The sequence below is a fragment of the Schistocerca americana genome, chromosome 2, assembly GCF_021461395.2.
Source record: "Schistocerca americana isolate TAMUIC-IGC-003095 chromosome 2, iqSchAmer2.1, whole genome shotgun sequence".
In the NCBI taxonomy this organism is placed as follows: domain Eukaryota; kingdom Metazoa; phylum Arthropoda; class Insecta; order Orthoptera; family Acrididae; genus Schistocerca; species Schistocerca americana.
Genome location: NC_060120.1, coordinates 983,049,607 through 983,069,788, shown reverse-complemented (window position 1 = coordinate 983,069,788; position 20,182 = coordinate 983,049,607). Strand labels below are relative to the sequence as shown.

Genomic DNA, 20,182 nt, shown 5'->3' with positions numbered 1-20,182 from the left:
AAGGGTCGGAACATCGATACTGTCGACGACCTCCGGGATGGCTGTTTTCAGCTCAGCAATGGTTTTGGGGTTATTGCTATACATCTTGTCTTAGCCCCACAAAAAGGAGTCGCATGTGCTCAGATCCGGAAAATATGGCGGCCAAAGGAGGCCTATGCCAGTGGCCTCTGCGTAGCCCATAGCCAAAATGCAGTCCTCAAAATTCTCCTCCAGGACATCAAACACTCAGACTTCGGATAATGGGGATGAAATTATTTTCCTAACCCTTCACGTACTGTTCGGCAGTCACCGTGCCATCAAGGAATATCACAGCGATTATTCGGTGATTGGACATTGCCCACCACACAGTAATCCGTTGAGGGGGAAAAGACATCTCGATTTGCGGATTCTGTCCCCCAAAAGCGCCAGTTTTGCTCACTGACGAACCCATCCAGATGATAGTGGGCTCCGTCGCTAAACCGAACCACACAGCGCATAGTAATTCCCATCATGCGCCGCGGCCAAGCGTGCAGTTTGAACGTTCTAACGCAAACCATTCAGATGTAATGACGATTTTATTTAATATAGTTCAATAACTGTCACCCTGACTCAACCGTGCACATGCTAGCCTGGTCACAGGTACCTGAGCGCCGATGATGGTGCCGAGTCTGAGCAGCTGCAGCACGGCGGCCGCCGTGGTCCAGGCGGCGGCGGCGAGCAGCGCGTAGTGCAGCGCCACGCCCAGCCAGCGGCACGCGTCTGGGTCCTCAGGACGCCACAGCCACGACGGCCGAAACGCGTCGACGGCGGCCACCGCCAGCAGCAGGTCCCGCGCCGCCACCGCGCTGCCCAGCTGCAGCAGCACGCGCGTCCTGTAGTGCGGTGAGTGTGAGCAGTGAGTATAAGCCACCACTTGGCCCGGGTTGGGTTGGGGTTGTTTGGGGGAGGAGACCAGACAGCGAGGTCATTGGTCTCATCGGATTAGGGAAGGACGGGGAAGGAAGTCGGCCGTGCCCTTTCAAAGGAACCATCCCGGCATTTGCCTGGAGCAATTCAGGGAAATCATGGAAAACCTAAATCAGGATCGCCGGACGCGGGATTGAACCGTCGTCCTCCCAAATGCGAGTCCAGTGTGCTAGCCACTGCGCCACCTCGCTCGGTGCGCGTCCTTCAGCCGGACACAGTAAGTAACACCCAGATTTACCACACTCGAACTTCCATTACGCATGTCGTAAATATGACATACATACAAACTTAGAAACAACTGAAAGGTTTGAAAACAAATAAATCCCCAGGTCCGGATGTAATAGCAGTTCCATTTCAGAAAGAGTGCTCTATGGCATTGGCCCCTTTCTAAGTTTGCATTTATCGTGAATCTCTCACACAGCACAAAGTCCCAAGCGACTGGCAAAAAGCGCAGGTGACTGCAGTACATAAGAAAGGTAAAAGAACGGCCCGCAAAATTGCAGACCAATATCCCTGACTTGTGTTTGCTGCAGAATCCTTCAATGTATTCTCAGTTCGAATATGATAAACTTTCTTGACACTAACAAGCTTATGTCCACGAATCAGCATGGTTTTAGAAAGCATCGCTCATGCGAAACTCAGCTTGCTCTTCTCTCACATGATATACTGAGACAATACCAGAGAAGGAAAGTTGCTACTCACCATATAACAGAGATGCTGAGTCGCGATAGGCACGATAAAAAGATTCACACAATTAAAGCTTTCGGCCATTAGGGCCTTTATCAGCAGTAGACACACACACACACACACACACACACACACACACACACACACTCACACTCACACTCACATAAATGCAACTTGCACACACATCTGCAGCCTCAGAGAGCTGAGACCATACTGCGAACAGCAGCACCAGTGCATGATGGGAGTGGCGACTGGGTGGGGGTAAGGAGGAGGCTGGGGCGGGGAGGGGGAGGGATAGTATGGTGGGAGTGGCGGACAGTCAAGTGTTGCAGTTTAGACGAAAGGCAGGAGAGAAGGTGCGGAGGGGGGGAGGGGGTAAGTAGCAGAAAGGAGAGAAAATAAAAGACTGGGTGTGAACCACCCTGTTGCTGAACACGCTGCCAAACATGATATCCCTCATCTTAATGACTGCTTCACAACCTGTGCCATATGGATCCGTCCCACCCACACCAGCTTTTCTGAATTGCACAGGTGGTAACTTTCCCTTCAATACATCCTACTTTCCTGTAGCCTCCTGGCCTCAGCCTTCAATAGTCACTGTCCTCACCCACCCATCCCCCTCCTTGTTCCCATTCCAGCACTACACAGCTGTCATTTCACCGCCACACCCAGTCTTTTATTTTCTCTCCTTTCTGGTACTTTGGTGGAAAGAGAATAGAATGTATAAGATTTGCTGATGACATGGTATTAGTGGCAGAAAGTGAGCGGACAGTGAATAACATGCTCAAAGATCTGAATGAAGCTTGTGTGGAATATGGTATGCAAATACACACAGCAGAAACAAAGAGTATGGTCATCAGTACAAGACGCAGACTGTCCAATATTAAAATAGGACAATCTACCATTAGCCAAGTAAGTCAATTTAAATATCTCGGAAGCACAATAACTGAAGACTTGAGATGTCACCAGGAGGTGAAAACTCGAGTTGTCATAGCAAAGGAGGCATTCAACAGAAAGAGGAGATTCTTATGTGGCAAATTAGATAAAGGACTAAGGAAAAGGCTTGGCAAATGTTTTGTCTGGAGTGTGCCACTATATAGGGCAGAAACATGGACACTGACACGAGAGGATGAAAAAAGGTTAGAAGCATTTGAGACGTGGATGTGGAGGAGAATGGAGAGAATAAGCTGGATGGAAAGAGTGAGTAATGAAAGAGTATTGGAAAGGGTTGGTGTGAGAAGATGTCTGCTGAAGGTTGTAAGAGAAAGGAAAAAGAACTGGTTGGGACATTCATTGAGAAGGGAGTGCTTGCTAGTAGATGCTTTGGAAGGATTGGTTTGTGGGAGAAGACTGAGAGGAAGAAGGAGATACTCGTACAAGGTGATAGATGACATAAAGGAAAGAGGAAATTATGCAGACCTGAAGAGGATGGCAGAAGACCGGACAGCCTGGAGAACTACCATGTGAAAACCTGCCTTTAGGCAGAACACTGATGGTGGTGATGATGATGATGATGATTCTGGTACTTACCCCCTCCGCACCTTCTCTCCTGCCCTCCGTCTAAACTGCAACACTTCACTGTCCACCAGTCCCACCATACTATTCCTCTCCCTCCTCGCCCCAGCCTCCTCCTTACCCCCACCCAGTCGCCACTCCCATCATGCACTGGTGCTGCTGTTTGCAGTGTGGTCTCAGCTCTCTGAGTTGCGTTTATGTGAGTGTGTGTGTGTGTGTGTGCGTATGTGTATGTGTGTCTACTGCTGACAACGGCCTCAATAGCCGAAAGCTTTAATTGTGTGAATCTTTTTATTGTGCCTATCGCGACTCAGCATCTCCGCTATACGGTGAGTAGCAACTTTCCTTCTCTGGTATTGTTACATTCCATCCTGGATTTTCCATTGTTTGATGATATACTGAGAACTACGGATGAAGGGCTACAGGCAGGTTCCATATTTCTAGATTTCCCGAAAGCACTTGACACAGTGCCCCATTGCAGGCTGTTAATGAAGGTACGATCATATGGAATAGGTTCACAGATATGTGATTGGCTCGAAGAATTCTTAAGTAATAGAACCCAGTATGTTGCCTCGGCGGCGATTGTTCATCAGAGACAAGGGTATCGTCAGGAGTGCCTCAGGGAAGTGCGATAGGACCGCTGCTGTTCTCAACGAACGTAACTGATTGGTTGGTTGGTTTGGGGAAGGAGACCAGACAGCGTGGTCATCGGTCTCATCGGAATAGGGAAGGATGGGGAAGGAAGTCGGCCGTGCCCTTTCAGAGGAACCATCCCGGCATTTGCCTGGAGTGATTTAGGGAAATCACGGAAAACCTAAATCAGGATGGCCGGACGCGGGATTGAACCGTCGTCCTTCCGAATGCGAGTCCAGTGTCTAACCACTGCGCCACCTCGCTCGGTGAACGTAACTGATTTAGCGGAGAGAATGAGCAGTAAATTGTGGTTGTTGTGTCTTGTCTACTGATGATGCCTTGGGGTACACTAAAGTTCCAAAGTTGAATGACTGTAGGAAGATACAAGACGACTTGGACAAAATTTACAGTTGGTGTTATGAATGGCAACTAGCCCTAAGTGTGGAAAAATGTATTTAAAGTGGATGAGTCGGAAGGAGAAACCTGTAATGTTCGGATGCAGTATTACTATTGTCCTGCTTGACACAGTAAAGTCGTTTAAATATCTGGGCGTAACGTTGCAAAGCGACACGAGATGGAACGAGCATGTGAAGATTGTGGTAGGGAAGGCAAATGGTCGACTTCGGTTTATTGGGAGAATATTAGGAAATACTGATTAACTTGTGATGGAGATTGCATACAGGACGCTGGTGATACCTATTCTTTAGTACTGTTCGAGTGTTTCGGATCCGTACCAGATCGGATTGAAGGAAGACGTGAAGCAATTGAGAGGCGGGCAGCTAGATTTGTTACCGGTAGGTTCGATGAACACGTAAGTGTTATCGAGATGCTTCGAGAACTCGAATGGGAATCACTGGAGGAAAGGCGAAGTTCTTTTCGTGAAACACTATTTAGAAAATTTAGAGAAACGGCATTTGGATCAGACTGCTAAACAATTCTACTGCCGCCCACACGCATCAAGCGTAAGGATCACGAAGACAAGATACGAGAAATTAGGGCTTATACGGAGGCGTAGAGACAGTCGTTTTTGCCTCGCTGTATTTGAGGGTGTAACAGGAGGAGAAATTACAAGTAGTGGTACAGGGTATCCTCCGCCAAGCATCATACGGTGGTTTGCAGAGTATCTATGTAGATGCAGATGTAAATGAGTTTAATTATTAGTAACATTATCAATAAAGATTGCTGTAGTTGTCATTAAAATGGCGTCAGATGAAAATATTTGCACCGAGGTACATTGGTTGTCTCTATATACAGGGTAAATCACTTAAAAATTGGCACCGCAGATATTGCGGAAATAGAAAGTGCTATTGAAGTGCGGTTTTCACTGAATAAATTAGTTGTTAGGGGCTCGCATTGTTGCCCAGTAAACAGATTTTAATAGTACTTATATAGTATATTTTTGTGCTAACATAGAGTTTTTAAAATGAACAATGCTTATTGACGCTAACAAACTAAAGGATGGTACATTATAATGTCAGCGATGTTTGTTGCAGGGTTCCAGTACGAGTAGTTTACGATGTATAATACTTTGAGAAGTTTCCTCACCGACACTTATTTTTTCCAGTCAACCTGGGTAGTTGGTATGTTGTTAAATATGGTTGTGCGTTCCTTGAGTGCGCTGCGACTTGCGACAGTCAGTTACTGTGTGACGGTCGAAGCAACAGGTCATGAGTGAACGATGGGATTTACCAATGCAGGAATAGCCGACATCCTCGTGTTGTTTGTAGAGGTCTGGAAGAATACAGTTCGTTCTTTTACGGTGTATGTGACAAGATATCCCACAAGATGTCAACCATCTCGGGAATCATTTATTAATCTCTTCGATCAGTTACGTGAAAGTGGTAGTGTAACACCTAGACAACATAACAGAAGGAAACAAGTGACGACAGACGAGTGGGAAATTAATGTTTTTTACAATATTGTAAGACATATAAAAAGCCTCTTTATAGTAAGTGTCCCAATCCACTTGAAAAAATTGTGTGGAATAGGAAACGGTCTTTAATCTTACTGTTACCATTTCATGTGTGAATTGTAATGTTTTGTGAAAATGGTATTATTATTATTATTAATTATTCAATCTGCTTTTGAGTATGAAAGGAAACATGAGAAGAAGGTTCAATATACACGTTATCTATTTTAAATGTTTTGAAATGTATTTTCTTGGTCTTTAACAATTTATATCTATTCCGACCAACTTTTAAATAAATTACTTTCAGCACATTCCTTGCAACTGGCGGAAGGAAAAAAATTAAAAATGTGGTTACTGCGATCCATGTACTCTAATTATGGACGAGTTTTTGACGATTCCTGTTAAAGATTAAAAGGATCATGTCTCATTTCATTAGCTGTTCCCATAATTTGGAGGGAACCCATGAAGCACACAACTGACTGTTACTTTTGGTGACAAAAACAGACAGGATCACGGCTGGTTTAAGGCCCAAGTGACACAAGTCGCCACTTGGAGCGCCATGTTAAGTGCGACAACTGTAAGGTTTCTATACAGAACGTGTCATAATTAACAGCGGCGCTAGAGGCTCCCACGTGCAAGATTCTTATACAATCCGCATCGCAATTAGGAGCGAAAACTGACACAAGCGAAAGTGTGTGATGGAAAAGAGGGCAGAGTAAGATGAACTGGGGGAGGGAGAGGGAGGGGAAGGGGGGGGGGGGGTGGAAGTCTCCAAACGTGAAGACGCTTGTGTGGAAAAAAGCTCTCGAAGCGACCCTGGATAGAATCACCTCAAAAACAAGGAGAATTGTGCAATACTCTCATTTATCATCTGCTATGAGGGCTGCATATCGCAGTGAAGAACTGTCAGTTCCTATGCTTCTTCAGAATGTGACAATGAGTGAAAGTTAATGCAGTCACGAACACTCAGAAGACAGTGAAGGAAAGATGGACGCCGACCCTGCATTTCGAGGCCGCTGAGGATCAAATGAGCCACAATTTTTGTCTCAAGGAAATCTCGGGTATCTTCTGCTTGACCTAAATTTGTCGAAACAACAGGCGGCTCTATTAGCTTCGCGATTAAAAGGGAGGAAGCTTATTTTTCGGGCTTAGAGAGTGACTGTCGTGACCGCCATGTTGTTTTCCTTCTGCATATTTCTCCACGGAAGGTGGCATGGTTTTTTGTAATAACGAACACTTCTTTCTGAAGAAGTGGCCAAGATTTCTCTATAAATGGGTGAGCCCTTGTTCGTAGATTACAAGAAACAAAATATAAAAACAGTACTTCTCTGCAATTTTAACAAACTTTCTTCTGTTCTGATTACTTATGCAGTTGAACTGGAGGAATAATATGATTAATTTGAACTGCTACTCTCACATATCTAGTGTGAGAAATACAAACGACTTTTATGAGGAGGTTCCAAGATAACTGCAATTCTTTTAGGCACGCAGCTCGGCTACACAAAGCAATACTGCTTTCCAGCTGGCCGGTATGGCCGAGCGGTTCTAGGCGCTTCAGTCTGGAACCGCGCGACCGCTACGGTCGCAGGTTCGAATTCTGCCTCGGGCATGGATGTGTGTGATGTCCTTAGGTTTGGTTTAAGTAGTTCTAAGTTCTAGGGGACTGATGACCTCCGATATTAAGTCTCATAGTGCTCAGAGCCATTTGACCCTTTGAACTGCTTTCCATGCGGGTGGAACAACAGCGACGGGGAAAACCGCTATTACAGGGGAAAAAATGGTCTGCTCGGAATGAACGGCTGTCTAGACACAAGAATTTGTTGAACACTCCAAAAATATTCATCTAACTCCGGCGCAATTTAAATATCTCTCGTCAAAAACTTTATGAAAGCCAAGGACAAAAAACTCATGTGGATGCATGTACGTGCAAGAGAAGTTTCTAAGGTTCAGTGAAGTGAAATTAAAGGAACGAATATTTGTAGATTAGCAAATTCGGGAATTAATTTCTGATAAACATTTTCTTGATTTGCTGTGTGATATCGAAAGAATGACGTAGCTGTCTTTGACAAGCGTTTCCAAGAGCTTTCTAGACAACCATAGGTCAGAGAACTGTCGAAGAGCAACTTATATCATACCAGCTTGTGGGACACAAATGGCACTTAAACCACATTTCTTGAATTATCGTTCTTTCTGAATAACCTTGGCACCGTTAGTGGCGTACATGGAGAACGATTCTATCAGGACATATCTCAAATGCAAAAGCGTTATCAGGGCATATGGAGCATCGAAATGCTTTCCGACTACTGCTGGTCTTAACAAAGCAACGCTGGCAAGGCAAAGTATCGCAAGATTTATTTTTCAGTATGATTCTTTTCTTTTATTTAGTTTCTAGGCGCGCAGTCCGGAACCGCGCGACTGCTACGGTCGCAGGTTCGAATCCTGCCTCGGGCATGGATGTGTGTGATGTCCTTAGGTTAGTTAGGTTTAAGTAGTTCTAGGGGACTGAAGACCACAGCTGTTAAGTCCCATAGTGCTCAGAGCCATTTGAACCATTTTTTTTATTTAGTCTCTTGTTAACATCTGATCCGTTTTTTTGTGCACTGAGAGATTATTTTGCTGTTTGCATTTATAAGTCTTGTTGCTAGAGCGAGTCGTTTTTACTAGATTCGCATAATTCGAGTACATAGCTTGCCGTAGGCATTTGCAAAAATCAATTATTTCATGAAGATTGAGACTAGTAGAGAAATTCTAAAATTAGATTGGGATTCAGGGACGAATTATATTCCAGGGAACACTGAATGTTGTTCTTTTAACTGAAAAAATTTGTCTACAAATGTAATCGATGGTAAATATTTCGACCATTTTGTGAAAGAATCAGTATGCCGCCGTTACAGTTTTTGTCGACTCCGATTCCCTATATGAAGATTTAGTATTCACACCCTTCAGTTATTATAATTTGAAATGTAAAAAATATTTTTGTAACTGACACAAATAAAATCGTGGATTTAGAGTACAGTAAGATATAGTGAGGAAATGTCCCTATAAACGCTCTGACTCGCGCTGTCACGCAGGCAGTAATGATGCTTCTGGCTGCCAAGAAAAATATTAAGAGTGTGACACAACTACAGAGGTAGTGAAGAGTGCTCGTCGCACCAAGGATCAAACTGCATGAATGGCCGTATTAGAACACACATTATTAGTAGTCGTACTGGGGCCATCGTTAGCCATGGTCCGCAGCCGAGCCGTCGAGGATGGTAAGAAGAACAAGGTGGTCGTGCCAGTGGCGGGGAATCGTGGTGCCAACGTGTTGCAATACATTGACACTGTCGCGCAGGGCGTCCACTTTATCATAGAGGCGCCTTACCTTCTCTCGAATGGAAGTCTTTAGAGGGGCCACGCGGTCTCCTCGCGTAGGTTAACAGTCCTCTTGAGTGGAGGGGTATTCAAGCTCCATCGAAGCATCCTATTCTGCAGGCTCTGGTGGGTCTGCATCCGGGAGGCAGTAATCGTGGCCTACGCAGAGGTGCCATAGGTGAGGGAAGAGTGGACAACTGTCCGGCACAGTCGGAGCTTGGTGTCTAAGATCAGTTCCCTGCTGTTGAAGAGCGGGTACAATGCTTTTATAAAGCTTCTGCCCCTTTTGGGTGACATATTCCGCATGTCGATGGAAGAGCAGTTTTTTATTCTACCGGACACCACACCCGTGAAGTAGACCGCCGTAGTTTTGGCGGCTTTCAGGGCAATCTTGTTTGAACGGCACGTGACTCTAGAGATCAAAAATGAGCTGGTCAGTGTTGCGGCCGATCGTATAGAGCGCCGTATTGTCAGCGTATTGCATCAGGTAGCAGTGAAGGTTGACCTTCATATCGGTAACATAAATGTTAAAGAGGTTGGGAGACAACAGAGAACGTTGAGGTATACCCATCAACGTATGACGTACGCTCGAACATTTTCCTTGCTGAGTAACCGAGAAGGCTCTATCTCGGAGGAAATCATCCACGATCTTGATATAGAAGTTGTTTCAGTGAGAGCGTGCAAAAAATGTAAGAAGGCATAGAGAATGCTCCACTGAACAATTTGAGGTAGGGAACCTAAGGTAGGAGAAGCCATCTTGAGGAGGGATGGAAGTAAACTTGTTTACTGATTTGCCTAGCATTACGGTTTTCCAGCTTATTTACAACTAACATGCGTACGAGTTTACACGTACTGTTCTGTTTTGCATACATGTGCATTCTTTATTTCATTCAAGGAAACAAGGAGGACGAGCCTGATTACTGAGAAGCCATAATGCAGGTTTTGTGTACTTTTCTTGTACACAAAGTGGCTCTGTTCTATCATATTTACCTTGACAGAACTTGCCTCTGAATGAACCACAGACCCGTTCGTTGCTCAGTGCCATTCAGAGACGTACAGTAAAATATGATGGAGCAGTAACGGTGCAGTTTCCCAGAACTGTCTGACATGCACTTTGGGTACGGAAAAGTCGTTGCAATGCTCTCACTGCTGAAAGGCTCTACAGGGAATGATTTCCTAACCGGCATCATCCGTCACGCCTAGTGTTTATTTCTGTCAACGAATGCGGGAGACTGGTTCATTGGAAAGAAGAAATGATAGGCCCGGCAACATGAAGACCACTCGCACAGCCTATTTTGGAACATGTTGAAGCGGACCCCACTACAATTACTCGTCGTAGTGCACGTGAAATGGGCGCTGCATATACTAGCGTGTGGCGCGTACTCCACTAACAACCATTACTCTCATATCACCCCCAAACGAGTCCATGCAATGCTTGTGACTAACTTTGTACCAAGGATCGCATTGTGTCAGTGGTTGCTCCAACAATGGATTCACAACCAGATTTCCTCCAGATCGTGCTATTTACTGACGAGACCTCGTTGATCTTGATGGTATTTCGAACAGCAGGAACAGACATGTGTGGATCATACCACGAAGTACGTTTTGCTGTGAATATCTGGGCCGGATTTGTAGGCGACAACCCCAATGGGCCCTATTTTCTACCTGGCCATCTGAACGCCCACCTGTACTTGAGGTTCGTGCAAAGAGCTCTACCTGAGTTGCTGAAGAACGCACCCTTGGCTGTTCGCGAGAGGATGTGGATACCTCATGACGATGCACCATCTCACTTCTGAGTGGATATCCGCAACCATCTCTATGCTGTATTTCGTGATCGTTGGGTTGGAAGGGCAGGTCCTATTCCATGGCCTGCGAGGTCACCTGACCTGAATCCCCTAAAAATCTAAAATCACTTGTGTACGAGACCCCAGTGGATACGGAGATGGAATTAGTTGCCAGGATTGCAGCTGCCTGTGATATGATTCGAAACACACCAGAGGTATATGTCAGGGTGCGTCAGAATCTTGTTCGTCGATGTCATGCTTGTATTGAGTTTGATAAGTCGTCAGTTTCAGCACATTTCGTAAGATACAGTACAAATGGTACGTTCAGTGTGTCATTGTCATTTGCAGTTAACTTTAACTAATGTAATTAAAGAAGTACACAGTAATGTGTTTTTATTCCTATTACTTCCTTAAGCTGGCGTCTCAGACCCCAGGTTCCTTATCTCAAACTGTTCAGTGGTGGATTCTGTATGTCGTGTTAAATTTTTTGCACGCTCTTACGGAAACACCCTATAGATGTCCGGGATGGTCGTCTGTGTCAGCATTTTGTGCACAAGATTGTCCTATAAAAGCCTGACGTAAGCATTTTGCATGTCCAGGAAAACCTCTGGTCCCGGCATGATGGAATTAAAGTCCTTGTTGACGTGGTCTGTGATCCTAAGAATTTGTAGTTCAGCAGACAGTTGGGAAGCGAAACCGAGCTGTTCCGGATGGACGCAGATTACTAGTTCATATTGCTGCCTTTATACCAAAAATATACGCGAAGACGAGTGCGAAAAGCCAGCCACTACATGAACGACCTCTGCAAAGTTATGCGCTCTCTTCGATCACTGCTCCATCTATGGCACGCAGGCGCATGCGTATTGTGATACTACATAGCGCTCTCTGTCGGAAAGCGCACTCACGGAGTTAAAATTCAGATATCAACATTAATGTCATTAGATACGTTAAAGATCATAAAATGTTTTCTTTTTCAATACTTTAAAGAAGTCACCGGGTCCCACGTGTTATCCATTTGAAAGCCGCCATCACGATTAATAGGACCTTGCGCTAAACTTATTTTCACCGATTCCTTAATAATAGAATCCCAGAAGGATCTCGTCGAGGCAAAGATATTCATGGCAGAGTAATCCATATACTGTCCTGTAGAGATGGAATGTTCCGGTATGGATGACTTACTGGGCTGCGAAAGGCGAGTATAGGGATTCATGTTCAACTCATCTTTCAAGCACTGTGGCACTTCGTCTGACCAATAAAGGCTTTGCTACACTGAAAAGGTATTCTGTAGTTTCAAGACACAACATGTTTCCGGTGCACCAACGTTCGATGGAAGCCCATGGTTTGTGATGGGTGGTGGCAGCTAGACGCTTGCAAATATAGGTCTGTAGGTGTGGGCTTGCGCTTTCCGTCTGACCAAGACGTCCAGAAATGGCAGACAGCTGTCCTTTTCCACTTCTATCGTAAATCTGATACTCCTTCGAATGTTGGTGCATCGGACACATACCTAAAAATATGGTTCTGAGCACTATGGGACTTAACTTCTGACGTCATCAGTCCCCTAGAACTTAGAACTACTTAAAACTAACTAACCTAAGGACATCACACACATCCATGCCCGAGGCAGGATTCGAACCTGCGACCGTAGCGGTCGCGCGGTTCCAGACTGTGGCTCCTAGAACCCCTTCGTAAATCACTAAAGACGAATGAATCATTAGTTGAAACGTGTTTGATTGAGATGCAAATCTAAAAGATGAATAGCGTTACAGAATCTCACTCTCCACTCTCTGACGTCGAGGAAGGATCAATAGAGTCGAAGACATTCTCTCACAGGGTGTAGATTACATGGGCGGAATGTAAGCTGTCGGGTAGATTATAGTGATAGGAGTGAGGGTGGATATATCTCCTTAATCTAATAACTGAAGGAAGCACAGTGAATACAGCGTGAGGCATGTCGTTAGAATTTGAAGGCTTTCGATTTGGGTAAGGATGGATTTCTCATGGACATTCCATTTGTTGTGGGGCTAGTCCTTTGTGATTTGAGGATGGATATTAAGTGCTGGGTTGCACCTGTGAGACTGATGGCCACGAAGATGGACGTTCCCAATAAGACTGATATTATGAGCAGAGATGCGATCAAGGAAGTTTAGAGAAAAAGTTTGACACCTGAGATAGTTGCTTTCCAGTCGGTTGTGTTCATGCAGGGGGAAAACATCGCATTCTAGTGTGTCAGTAAACAGACGTCACCATGCAAATTCTTCAGGGGAATGGATATAGATGTTAACGTCTGAGGCAGAGGAGGACTGATAAAGAACGTAAGGTGACAGATGCGTATTGTGGTGAGATTGTAAAAATATTTGATTAAATATGACACCTTGGATTTATTTTGGGATAGGATACACATGAAGAAAGTTTCGTCGGACTCAAGAGAATAAATGTTGTGGAAGTGTAAGTTATGTTGTTGTCTCCCCGTAAATGACTGGGCTAAAGAAAGAAGCCCTTGAGGTACTCTAATTGGATAAACACTAAATGAACTTGGTTTCGGGAGTAGGACGCTTAAGTCATTTACTGAAAGCTAATGGTACTTGGTTCGAGATGGGGAGATGCTTGAAAGGCGGATGCTTTCGAGAACCGTTGCGGTGAATCTGATTATATCTTTGGCGGTGAGAGGAGGTCCTAAGGAGTTGTTGGACTGAAAGAAGTGTCAATGGGATAGATAAGGATGATGATATTAAATTTTTGGTGTGGGGAGGTTTGCCTTTACATTTTTGGAGATAGGAAGAATGGTATGCTTTACATGTATTAGGAGACACCAGGACCCTGCAAAATCAACATTTACGGCCAGGTATTAAACCTATGTTTCACGTGACAGCCCAAATACTCATAGCTCAAAGGTGTATACTAAATCATTCAGCACACATGATTTTCCAAGTGAGCGGCAGAAGGACCCTGCCGTCAACTCTTGTCTTGTCATCTCGTGGAAACGGGTGTACTGCCGGTGGTCTGCGTCTTCCCAATACAATATGCCTTCCTTGCCACGGCCAGTTAGAAGGTCTGAATGTTGAACTGTCTTGTTACCATCAAACCACTTGGGAAAATAATATCTACGGCCACCCTCACAGGGTTAAAAGTTGGGCACAAGTGCTGTGTCGTTCGTCTATTGGGTCACTCAGCGGATGACTAAAAGAAAGACAGCCAAAATATAGTTCAAAAATTGGCCTTGTGACGGCTGCACGCAGAAAATCTGATAGATTATTCGTTAGATTGAAAAGTACCGAGATTATACTTGCGGTAGACGTTACACGCCCGAAATTAGAAAGGGAAAGAAGCATCAATTCACAGACTTTTCTCAGACGTGTAGACTCGTATTTCCAAATTAAAGGTATTGCTGGTGCTAAAAACATATGGTTGTGGAGCAATCATTAGACTACGCAGAAGTAGCACGACTTGAGGTTTCTTGTTGTGAGGATGGATGGATGGATATTAGTGTTTAACGTCCCGTCGACAACGAGGTCATTAGAGACGGAGCGCAAGCTCGGGTGAGGGAAGGATATCGGCCGTGCCCTTTCTAAGGAACCATCCCGGCATTTGCCTGAAGCGATTTAGGGAAATCACGGAAAACCTAAATCAGGATGGCCGGAGACGGGATTGAACCGTCGTCCTCCCGAATGCGAGTCCAGTGTGCTAACCACTGCGCCACCTCGCTCGGTCTCTTGTTGTGAGAAATTCATAACCAAGTTTCTAGCTTGGGGCTTCACCGCACAAACGGATTTCAAGATGCGGATTCTTAGGGTGCGATACAGTGACGACGTGTGTTGGAAACTTAGCCATTCTCGAGGACTACTCGGTTCGACGAATGTTAGACAATGAGCGCTGTGGTGCAATGCAGACAAAATTTTCTCAATCGCGTTCAGCGAGCATAATCGCAGAGAGAAAAGGGGGAATTCCCAGAGGCGATACGGTGATTTAATGCGGTTGACGAAGAGCGCAGAGGAAGCGTTATCAGTCGGCAGGGTCCACGTGATAATGAAGCGAGGCCACAACATTGCGCCAGAACGCCGAGCGCTTGCAGAGACATCTAGGGAGAGCAGGCTCTTCCGGAGTAGATTTCCGGAGCGAAATGACCACGTGCAGTGCCGACCAGTGAACGCCATATATGTGCATAGCGCTGTGCGACGGGTAATGAAAGAGTAACAGATTGGCCTGCAATGAAATTTCCTATGGCAGAGAAAAATAATGGGAAAATCGCGCACGCTAGTGAGCAATGAGTGAACGACGTGGATGCCACTCGGTCATGGGCCAGTCGACACGTCACGAGCGTTCGTTACTGGTGGACTGACGGACGAGGGCGCTGTCGTCGACGACGTCGATGAACCCGTCCGATATGTTGAAACAAATGTTTCGTGTCACTGTATACATCGTGAAGTTGATTGTACAGAAACACTTCCGTATAATGATACAGGATCGAAAGTGAGGGCCAACCAACACCTTAGGGAACTAGAGGAGGAGGAGGAGATTAGTGTTTAACGTCCCGTCGACAACGAGGTCATTAGAGACGGAGCGCAAGCTCGGATGAGGGAAGGATGGGGAAGGAAGTCGGCCGTGCCCTTTCAAAGGAACCATCCCGGCATTTGCCTGAAGCGATTTAGGGAAATCACGGAAAACCTAAATCAGGATGGCCGGAGACGGGATTGAACCGTTGTCCTCCCGAATGCGAGTCCAGTGTGCTAATTACTGCGCCACCTCGCTCGGTAGGGAACTAGAAACCTGAAAGAAATTTCTGTTACTGGAGTCACACTAGTTCCGGTATTTGGTGAATAGAAGAAAATCGATAGGAAAGTGCTCGTGGGAGTAACAGCTTTGAGACTGTGGTATTCCTAAACTATGGTTTCACACTCATGTGATGCCGGCCGGAGTGGCCGAGCGGTTCTAGGCGGTTCAGTCTGGAACCGCGCTACCGCTACGGTCGCAGGTTCGAATCCTGCCTCGGGCATGGATGTGTGTGATGTCATTAGGTTAGTTAGGTTTAAGTAGTTCTAAGTTATAGGGGACTGATGACCTCAGAAGTTAAGTCCCCTAGTGCTCAGGGCCATTTGAAGCAACTCATGTGATAATCAGCAGCGACGTGTTGGCGGAACGATGCACCATAACTGATTGACAGCAAAGACAGTGAGGTATTTATTTAGTTGATCGGATGTGATTATTTATCAAATGAAGACAGAAGTCTGTGAAAGAGTCCGCGATCATGTTATGGCACTTTGTTAAGAAAAATTGGGTGATATTATGCTGTCGAAAGACACAACTTTAGTTCTGTTAATGTAGGACATGTAAATCATGGGGATACTAAGCGAAAAACTGTAGGATGCCAACGAGAGGGAAACTTTAACTTAAAGGCTAGACAGTTTAGCCGAAGCGACTAGTACGAATGAGTTGAAGGACGAAAAACGGAGACTCAGAAGGCGCCTCCACAGAAACAAGAAGGTGATAAACACATTAGAGAGGGTTGTCAAGGAAGAGGAGGATGGCTCGCACAAGGTTTTTGAGAAATGATTTTATTGAAGCGTATCTCGTTAAACTAGATGCCGTCTACACGAATGATGAAGTAGTAGACACGAACGCCAAATAACAAGGCAATTTAGCAGCAGTGCAAGCTAATAACAACAAACCCACAGATACGAAAACTAAAAGCCTGTGTGATAGAGGCAGAAGAATCCATATGGGACGAATTAAGCGTAGCGGAACGCAAATATAACGAAGAAACGGATAATAGAATGGACTGCTCGAGTCAGCCACGACTTACAAGCCACTGAAGAGAAGCGATTCAAGTAAAAGTCACGTCGTCAGCATCGAAAGAATGCTACGAAAAAAGCATGTTATCTCGGAAGGTGGACTTTCTAACGTCTAAATGGAGACGAAAGATAACAGGTAGGAATTAATCACGTTCTTTGCGTTGTAATGTAAACGCGTGTTAAGTTGTAAGTAGCGATAACAAGAGTTTTGGTAGTAACTCAGGACGGCCCCCTTTATAGATTATCAACTGAATTTTGAAAAAAGGGTATTCTTTAATATCTACAAGGTGTATAACTTTGCTTCCGCCGTTTTTTCCCCAACAGTTGAGGCTTTAATGAAACAAATTGGTTACACGTGTATCTATCATTCAAAGTATTTTCCATCGCTGACCACTACTTTCTCCCATCTTCCGGGCAGTGAACAAATCCCGCGTCGAAAAAATTATCTTTTGAAGCTATCCAAGAATCGATCCAATTTGTGACTTCTTCACGAGATCGGAAGTGTTGGTCAGCCATGCCATGCGCCATTGATCTAAACAGGAGATAGTCAGAGGGAGCAATGCGTTTCCAAGTACGTTTTGACCTCTTTTGCAACGTGGGGTTGGGCGTTGTCGTGCTGCAAAATCACTTTATCGTGCCTCTCGCTGTACTGCGGCCGTTTGTCTTTTAATGCTCTGCTCAAACGCATTAATTGCGTTCGATAACGAGCACCTGTGATTGTTTCACTTGGTTTTAACACCTCATAGAACACGGCGCCGAGCTGGTCCCACCAAATGCAGAGCCGTGAATATTCGGTTTGGCCGTCGGCGTGGAAGCATGGCCAGGATATTCCCATGATTTTTTGCGTTTAGGGTTATCGAACGAACCCATTTTTCGTCCCCGGTCACAATGCGATGCAGAAATCCCTTCCATTTTTGCCTCTGAAGCAACTGTTCACAAACACACAAACGCCGTTCAATGTCTCTTGATTTCAGCTCACAGGGGACCCAAATTCCTTCTTTCTGAATCATGCCCATAGCCTTGAGACGTTTTGAAACGGCTTGCTGTGTCACTCCCACTAATCGTGCCAATTCTTCTTGAGTTTGAAGCGAGTCTTCACTCAGCTATGTCTCCAATTCTGCAACATCGAAAACATTCTCTCTTCCACCACTATGCCGGTCTACGAATTTAAAATCACTGTTCTTGAAGCGTTGAAACCACTGACGACACGTCCTTTCACTAATAGCGTCCCTACCATGCGTACTCGAGAGCATTCTATGAGACTCAGCCGCTGTTTTCTTCATATTGAAACAAAACAGTAACATCTTCCGCAAATGACGAGAATTAGGCTCGTGAACTGGTATTTTCAATCAAGATCACCTTTATGATGCAGACACAAATCGACTAATGTTTGAATGGGGTTATGTCGACCGAGGTCCAAGCTAACTGCCTGACGTCTGCGATGTGTTTCTTTCGACCGCTACTTAACGTTGTCGCCACCGATCGGCAAACGGCGAAAGCAAAGTTGTGCACCTTTTAATATAACTTTCAGTGAAGCAAGTCTTTTCTGAACGTATTTGTCTGGCGTGTGGCCTTGTACGGAAGTGAAACTTTGACGATAGACAAGAAGAGAATAGTAGCTTTTGAAACGCGGTGGTAGAGAAAAATGCTGAAGATTAGATGGGTTGACTGAGTACGTAACGAGGAGGTACTGAAGCAAATCGAGGTAAAAAGAAATTTATGGCGCAACTTGACTAAAATAAGTCATCGATCGTTAGGACACATCCTAAGGTAGGAAAGAATTGTCAGTTTGGCTGTGGAAGGAAATGTGGGGATTAAAAACTGTAGGAGGAAACCAAGAGATGAATAGAGTAGGCAGGTTCAAATGGATGCAGGCTGCAGTAATTATTCGGAGATGAAGAGACCTGCACGGGTTAGGTAGCATCGGGAGATGCATCACACCAGTCTTCGAACTAAGACTACAACAACACGATGAATGCCTCCACACGATAATGGAGAAGGGGAGAGAGTAACATTTACGTGTGCGTTGATTTTAATTTGGTAACGAACGGAAAAGGTGAAAGGTATGAGATTGTATGTACGCAACTATTTAGCGACAAGACTTTGTCTGTTGCTTTATTAAGCTTTGCTTGATCCATTTCTGTGAATCTGACAGTGGCGCGTGCCTGGCCATTTCCGTTGTGTATGTGTCTGTGTGTGAGTGTGTGTGTGTGTGTGTGTGTGTGTGTGTGTGTGTGTGTGTGATGTGTCTTGCACAGTTAACTTGCTTTACAGCCTGTGTACGTCTTTCAAGTGAAGTTCCGTTTAAATTAAGGAATACGAGGAAAGGAGGACTAAAAAAAAAAATGGTTCAAATGGCTCTGAGCACTATGGGGCTTAACATAGGAGGTCATCAGTCCTCTAGACTTAGAACTACTTATGCCCGAGGCAGGATTCGAACCTGCGACCGTAGCAGCAGCGCGGTTCCGGACTGAAGCGCCTAGAAGCCCTCAGCCACCGCGGCCGGCAGGGAGGATTCACCGATTTAACTTTCTTTTCAGACAACCTGTTTGTTTAACAATATATTTCTATAAATTTGTTTTTTTTTCACAAAATGATAAAATTTGCTAATGAATAAGCTTTTGCAAGAGAAATCAAAACAACAAAAGATATTACAGTAATTTACAAGACGGCCGGACGTGCAGCCCACCCATTATCGGGTGAAACAGCGGCGTTTATTACCGTGCTGGACACAGTCTCTCTTATGAAACGCACTTCTGCAACACATGCAAATTGTATAAGCACCGTTGACGACAAGAGTGATTCAATTACTCAAAACAGATGACGTAACTTTTAACTTGAAAGCTATCGAAAGATTCGGGTTTAAGATGCGTACCTGAGCTTAAAGGTTAAAAGGATTAGGAAACAATATGACAATGATAAGCCTTACTTCAAAGCAACCAACGTCTTACTTTCAATCGGCAACCCACGTGCGATTGGATCCCAAGCCGTCCGCCACGCGGGGTAGCCGTGCGGTCTAGGGCGCCTTGCCACGGTTCGCGCAGCTCCCCCCGTCGGAGGTTCAAGTCCTCCCTCGGGCACGGGTGTGAGTGTTGTCCTTAGTGTAAGTTAGTTTAAGTTACATTGAGAGTGTGTAAGCCTCAGGATCGATGACCTCAGCAGTTTGGTCCCATGAACTTACCACCAATTTCCAATTATTCCAACCCGCCCTTTCAACAGTTATTTTGACTAAAGCCTGGTGACAGTTGGCTGTTAATATTTTCATAGTTAATCCGATTATCAGTTAATAAGACCGCTCTGAAGGTACGTCTTAAAACATTACATGTCAACACTTATTACAAGACAACTCAAGCGGCGGAACCACAAGATCCAGCTAAAATACTCCAATAATGACCCGGTCTTTCAAACACAGCAACGCACAGCTTAGTACAACAGGTTGTTCAGATTACAACTAAAGACTTAGAAATGTAATTATACGCAAAGAACTGAACCGGTTAACATCTAAATCTAACGACAAAGCCCCTGTTTTGTTTAACTGCAACCTGTGCCTTAGTACAATTGTTCCGACT

General features: G+C 45.0%; 1 protein-coding gene across 1 annotated transcript in view; it reads right to left on the bottom strand.

Annotated features, from left to right (window-relative positions):
- The window catches only part of LOC124595462, a 287,251-nt gene that overhangs the window by 78,652 nt on the left and 188,417 nt on the right, over positions 1-20,182 (bottom strand). Inside the window, exon 11 of the mRNA XM_047134211.1 lies at positions 623-851. Within this exon, the coding sequence (XP_046990167.1) occupies positions 623-851 (229 nt within the window). The remainder of the gene's footprint in view (positions 1-622; positions 852-20,182) is intronic.